At 58.3% G+C, this 6900-nt stretch overlaps 1 protein-coding gene across 2 annotated transcripts in view; it reads left to right on the top strand.

Moving 5' to 3' along the window:
* Positions 1-3623: 3623 nt before the first annotated feature.
* NUDCD3 (NudC domain containing 3) overlaps positions 3624-6900 on the top strand; it is a 59190-nt gene continuing 55913 nt past the window's right edge. Inside the window, exon 1 of one of the 2 annotated variants that reach the window (XM_080818662.1) lies at positions 3624-4123. In XM_080818662.1, coding sequence (XP_080674788.1) covers positions 3932-4123 — 192 coding nt within the window. In that variant the 5' untranslated portion in view covers positions 3624-3931. The remainder of the gene's footprint in view (positions 4124-6900) is intronic. The other variant, XM_080818661.1, reaches the window with a different exon arrangement.

Raw genomic sequence — 6900 nt, 5'->3', positions numbered from 1 at the left:
AATCATGCTTGATGTCCGCTTTCGCGAGTTTCCCAGGCTACACACGTTACTATTCACGGGGGCCGTGTAGACCCGCCCAGTCCTCGTGGCAGTGGCCCCGCTGGGTTCCCCTGTGTGAACCAACGCAGTGGTTTCATCCTGTCCCCTTGCTGGTGGGCACATTGCTCCCAATTACTTTTCCACTCCAGCTCCACAATCGCTTATGTGGAATTCCCAAATCCCCAAATCTCTGGAAAGCTAGTTTATCTTTCTTCTCTTTTGTAAGTTTGGGGCAAACTCATTTGGTGGCAAAAACTGACCAGACAAGGTGTGTCTATTTATACTCTTCACGAATGAGGTGTGTTAGACCCTTTGGCGTCCTTGATGGGCGGGGTCAGGTATCGGGCACACAGCGAGCCTGGTTCCGCTGTGTGTAGCCACAGGTCCCGATGCGGAGTGATACCTAAGGCAAGGTGAGCATCATGTTACTTTTCTGGAAACCTAAATCCTGAAATTCATCGCACCTGTGGGATTTCAGGTACAGAGCAGGAACCTCTATGAGGCTGAGCATGGATTTGCATGTCTCCTTGTGCATACAAGGAGGGCTACCTGGAGGTGGTGTTAGCGAGCTAAGGAACGGATACAAATGAAACGTGCCCAGAGCGGCTGCTCTCTTCACACTCCTACCAGCAGCGGATAAGGGAGCCTCCCTCCCTGGACCCACACCAATGCAGCACATCCCACTTGCTCTTTGGGGGGAAGGGTAGGATTACAGATGATTATCATTTTTTTTTAAAGATTTTATTTATTTACTTGACAGACAGAGATCACAAGTAGGCAGAGAGGCAGGCAAAGAGAGAGGAAGGGAAGCAGGCTCCCGGCTGAGCAGAGAGCCCGATGCGGGGCTCGATCCCAGGACCCTGGGACCATGACCTGAGCCGAAGGCAGAGGCTTTAACCCACTGAGCCACCCAGGCGCCCCTGATTATCATTTTTTAAAACACAGTTTTTGAAAGCAAACTTAAAATTTTTAAAATAGTTTTTGATTTACAGAAAAATGGCAAAGATAGTACAGAGAGTTCCTATAGGCCTCACACCCATTTTACCTGATTAATATATTAGTGTAGTACCTTTATCAGTGCACAATTCATAAACCAGTATTCATAATTGCTAAGTCTACCTGATGTCCCTCTTTCTGCCCCAGGATCCCACGCAGGACAGCACATGACATTTACTTGTTATGTCTACTTAGGCTCTTGGCTGTGACAGTTTGTCAGACTTTCCTTGTTTGTGATGACCTTGATAGTTAAGGAGCACTGGTCAGGAGTTTGGCAGAATGTCCCTCAAACGGGGCTTGTCTGGCGTTTTTCTCCTAATTAGACTGAAGTTACAGGTCTTTGGCTGAGAGACCACAGAGGTGGAGCGCCCTTCTCAGCAGATCATATAAAGGGTGCCTGGTATCCCCGTGACTTTCCGCTGCTGGCATTGACTCTTGTCGCCTGGCCGAGGTCGTGTCCATCAGGTATCTCGGTACAGTTACCCTTCCCCCTTCCATGCTGGTTATACGGTGCTATTTGGAGGGAAGTCGCTGTGCACAGCCTACACTCAGGGAGAGGGGTGTTATGTTCCATGCCCTGGAGAGCAGGGTACTCACATAAATTATTTGGAATTCTTCCCAACAGGAACATTATCTGTTTCCTTCCATAGGTGTATTTATTCAGTATGACATATACTGTATGGACTCACGGATATTCATTTTGGGAGGTCTCTCTGCGGGCTCCTATGTCCCTTTGCCATACCCCCATCACCGAGGGTTTTTCCTTTTTCCCTTCTCCCTGATGCGACTAGCAAGTTGGTCCAGGTTCAGCTCGTATACTTTCTGCCCCAGTCCCAGAATCAGCCATTTCTCCAGGGAGTCTTGGCCCTTTGGTTGGAGATGGGATTCGAACCCAGGGTCTGGTGCTATGTGTGCACTTTGCTGACGGGGCATTGTTGCTCAGTCAAGAGAACAACGAAATATGTGTGTGTAAACTGACACATGTATGTGCCCATTTCTATAAATATTTCTACATGCAGCCGTCTATAGCTAGACAAAGCTAAACTTGGTTCATGCTGATGCCTCCAGCTCTAATTCACCGCTACACAAATCATTCTAGGCTCCTCCCTGGCTTCCCCGTGAGCTCCCACGCCAGCAGTGAGAAGCCTCAGTCCACCACCCGCACAATCTGCTTCATTGTTCACCTCCGCTGTACGTGGGTCATGTTTTCAGAGATGACAGCCCACACCCCCCTGGGAAACAACTTTAGGGTGAAGCGTCTCTTTTTAGCTCCCTTTGCCTTTAGCCTGAGACTCCACTCATTTCCAGAGCTACTTAGGTCAGCATCTTTTTCTCCCAGCCCCGTCAGTTGAGTGTGCTTCACACATCTGTGATGCGACAGTCTGCATTCCGATCTGGTGTTAGGAAATCATACCTGTAAGAGACCCAGTCAAGGTTCAGGACAGACCGATGGGTGTTAACTTGACAATTAGGAAACATTGGTGTTTCAGATTCCATATTACCACTGTTAAGAAACTACCCCCTGTGCAACTTCGGTTTCAAAAAATAATGCTTTTATTTGAAAAGACAATGAAAATGCTCATTTCCTTTCCAACTACAATCTATGTAAGATGCGATTTCTTCATGTATTTCCATCAAAACAACATACTGCAATGCAGCGAATGCAAAAGTTCCGAGAATCTTGCTGCCTTCGATGAAGCCTGAGATTAAAGGGATTTGTGAAAATCTAAAACCGTGCTACACTTCTTAGTAATACTAATTGTTTGAAGAATATTTTTCCTTCATAAAAATGTTAGCATGTCATGTGTTTTTTGTGGTCATTTAAAAACGAATAAATATTTAAAATTTGTCAGTTTTAATATCTGAGATGGTACCTGTCTATAAGAATGAGCCACAGAGAAGGTCTTTGGGGTCTTCAATAAATTAAGAGTGTAAATGACACCGAGAAGTTTCAGAATCACTGCCCGAGGGCAATTCTCCTGGTTCGGGCTGTATTTGCAATTAATTTGAGCCCGCGGGCTATGAAGATGCACGTTCATTTGTAGATTTTAGTCCAGCGGAGATGCAAAGCGTTTCTGCCCGGTGGAGTAGCTAAGCTACGGTCGCGTCCTCCCGCAGGACACGGCCAGCTTCGTGCCCAACGTGACGATCTCCCTGTTTCCCAAAGCGCTCACAAATGCCCAGCTCCTGCGCATGCTCCTGGAACCAGTCCTACCCCGCGCGGCTTCCTGCAGGGGTCCGGCCGTCGGAGGGCATCCCCGGCAGGGGCTCGTCCCGTGTCTGACGGACATCGCGGTCGGAGATCGCCGAGGCCGAGGTCTCGCCGTCCGTGCGCAGACGACACAGCGCGCGTGGGGGCATCGCACGACTAGGGCACGGCCGTGTGCGCCCCGCTCCGAGCTCTCTCCACGGGGCACTCGCGCACGCTCGTCTCCGCGCGCTCACTCCCGGCGCCGCTAACGCCGCACGCCCGCGGCGGGGACTCGGGCCTCCCGGGCCCACTGTCTCCCCAGAGAGGGGCGGTGCCCCGCCCTCCACGTGACAACGCCGGGCTCACGTGAGCGGCCCGAGCCACGCCCCTTCCGCCCGTTTGCAGCATGGCCGCTGGGCGCTCTCGGTCCCGCCGTCCCGGGCCTTCTCGCGCCTAGGAGGCACTTCGGGGCTCGCGTGTGGTTCTCCGCGAGGCTGCCCCGGAAGGCCGGCCGGGCGGCGGGGCCGGGGCTCGCGGCGGGGCCGCCCGGTGCGCCGCGGCCCGGCCCGACAAGCGGGGGCCGGGCGGGCGCGGACCGGAAGTGGCGCCGGCGGCGGAGCCGTTACCGCAGCGTGCCGGAAGTGGCCGTGGGCCGGCGTCCGGGCCGCGCCCGCAGTGAGCAGCGTCTCCGCGGCCGGCGACGCCATGGAGCCCGGGGCGGCCGAGCTGTACGACCAGGCCCTGCTGGGCATCCTGCAGCACGTGGGCAACGTCCAGGACTTCCTGCGCGTGCTCTTCGGCTTCCTCTACCGCAAGACCGACTTCTACCGGCTGCTGCGCCACCCGTCCGACCGCATGGGCTTCCCGCCCGGCGCCGCGCAGGCCCTGGTGCTGCAGGTAGCGCGCGGCGGGCGGCGGGGGGGGCGGCCTGGCGGGGGGAGCCCCCGCTCCCGGCCTCGGTTCCCCTCGGGCGCTTCCCCGGCCCCGCCCCCCGCGGCCGCGCCCGCGAGCTCGCCGGGACGCCGCTGGGCGCGGGAGTTGCTGCGTGCGGGAGCCCCGCGGCCGGCGCGCGGGGGTCGGGTGTGGGCGGGAGCCGTCGCGGGGCGGGGAGGCCGGGGGTCCGGCTGCGGCGCGGGTCCGGGTCGCCTCCGCGCTGGGCACGGGGGCCGGGGCGGGGCTGGCGCCGGAGCAGGTGTTACCGACCGAGCGTGCGTCGTCAGCCGAGCACCGGGCCCGGCGCGGCCGACCTCTGACTGGGACGCGCTCGCCGCGGTCCGGGCGGTGACAGAGCCGTGCGGGGCCGCCCGGGGCCAGAGCCCTTGCCGGGAACGGGGCGGGCGGCGGTTCGGAAGTCAGAGGACCGTCTTGCGGGGCAGGTGGGGTGCAGCCTGCCGGTGGGTCCCGGAGAGCAGGGAGCTGCTGCCGGCGCCTCCCACAGCTCCCGCGGCACTTTGCAGTTTGCGGGGCGCTGGCAGATGGTGTCCCCTGGAGTCCCGCAAGCCGCGCGCGGCCGGCTGTCCTGCTCCGCGGTGCCTGTGTGGAGAGCAGAAGCTGGGTGTCGCGGGGCCCGCCAGAAAGGACCCCTTCGTCCTGGTGCTCCAGCGGCCCAGCGCCAGCCGAGTGGCGGGAAGGCTGCGGGAAGGCTGCGGGATGGCTTCTCAAAGGGCGTGAGGGAGGTGCGGGTGAAAGAGCCGCGGTCCAGCGAGGGTGGCCGCCTAGGGGTCTGTTCAGCAGGCTTAGGTGATCTCATGGGCCTCCTCCTGGAGCTGGCACGCAGAGCTCCACGGTAGCGTTCCGGATCTTTCCACTCTCTTACTCCGTCCACTGCAGGGTGGGAGAGCCTCTGTAGCTTGCAGGAAGGATGTTTGCTGAGCACCTGGGGGGCAGCCCTTGCTGTCTTAGTTGTTCCTCTGTTTAATCCCACGGAGCCGGAAGGTTGGTCTTTGCCCTTGTTTTATGGGGGATCTGGTCACAGTGTAGGATAGACCCGTTTGCTACATCTCAGAGAGGGAGGGATGAGTGGGAGACGACCTGTGGTTTCAAACCTGGGTGACGGGAATAACGATAGTGCGGACACTGAACTGACCCCTGCGTTGAGGGCGAGAAGCTTAGTTTTAGACGAGTTCGAATTGCAGACAGAAGTCCCCGCTCTGGCGCTGTGGGGAGCACGGGACAGGGTGTAGCGGAGATGAGGAGCCAGAGCGGTGTGAGGGGAAGGAGAGCTGACCGTGGAGGGCAGCACCTTGCGGGACGATCCCGGTGGAGGGATGGGAGAGGCAGGGGGCTGCACGTGTTGTTGGGGGTGAAGGGAGTGGGCAGAGCAGAAGGTTCTGTAGAAACCCAGGGACCGCTTTCCACCGTTTTTGGAGTTGGTTCCCAGCAGTCTGCGGTGCCGGAGGACCTTTGAGAAAGTAGGTGTGCCTGGCTGGGTCTTTTGTGGGGCCGCTGAGGGCGAGACCTGGGAGCTGCTGTTCTCCGCCGGGTGCCCCACGCTCGTCCTGGGTCCAGTCTGAGAAGCGGGTGAGGCCTGTTGCCTGAGCATCAGAAGGCCGGCTCCACCTGGGCCTCACTGAACCTGCTGGGAGAGTCTCCTCCGTGTCAGCAGCGAGGCTGCTGGGAGGTCACGGACGTCTCCGCCCTCCCCACGTGCTGCGGTTGCAGAGCGCCCGGCCGGGCGGAACAGTGGCAGGTTGGATGAGTGTGAAGGGGCAGCGCCGGCAGAGGCCACGGACTGCTCGAGGAACGTCGGGCCCTGCATCCGGGGAGGTCCCGGGGCTGAGGGGACAGAGTCCTTGCTGTCGGGTTTTTTTTTTTTTTAAGATTTTATTTATTTATTTGACAGAGATCATAATTAGGCAGAAAGGCAGGCAGAGAGAGAGGAAGGGAAGCAGGCTCGCCGCTGAGCAGAGAGCCCGACGCGGGGCTCGATCCCAGAACCCTGGGATCATGACCTGAGCCGAAGGCAGAGGCTTAACCCACGGAGCTCCCCCAGGCGCCCCTTTGCTGTCGGTTTTTTACGTGGAGTCAGGATGAAGGGCTGACGTCAGGAGGATGAGTGGCTCTGAGGACGAAGTCAGGTGTCCTCAACACCGGCGTGAGAGGTGTGGCCAGGGGCTCCGGTTCCTGGAGTGAGTAGAAATGGGTCTGGGGTCGATGCCTGGTTTCCGCCTCAGGGCGACCCTGTCTTCCTCTGCATGTGTGGCCTTCCGCGGAGCGCCGCTTGGATGACCGCTCGCTTGCCTCTTCTGCTGGCAGGACCTCTGGCGAGTCCCTTAGCTTCTCTGGGCTTAGTTCTCCCTCGTCTTTGAAGCGTCAGTGCTGCCTTCCTCCCAGCATCTTCCTGAAGGTTGTGAGAGTGTGAAAGCGCTTGGTGTAGTGCAGTAGTTAGTGACCTTCGGTTTCGTCTTCCTGCTCTGTGCAGGGAACGGGACAGTTTGATAGGTTCATTATGGCCGCTTGGAACGGGGCTCCTCCCGACTTGCCAGCACTTTTTGAGAGCAGTTTTACGTGCAGGGCCCAGCGGAGGGGCAGGTCCAGGGCTCCCAAGCGCTTTCTGTCTCGCCGGCCCTTCCTGCTGGCAGCATCTCCACAGAGGGGCCCTTTGCTCTGTCCACGAATCCGCACGCATTCCACCCCGGACACCCGCGCCTTAGTTGGCATTAGGGTTCGGTGTT

Source organism: Martes martes (assembly GCF_963455335.1).
Source record: "Martes martes genome assembly, chromosome: 11".
Lineage (NCBI taxonomy): Eukaryota > Metazoa > Chordata > Mammalia > Carnivora > Mustelidae > Martes > Martes martes.
The sequence above is the reverse complement of the archived record's forward strand: the minus strand, read 5'-3'. Positions and strand labels throughout refer to the sequence as shown.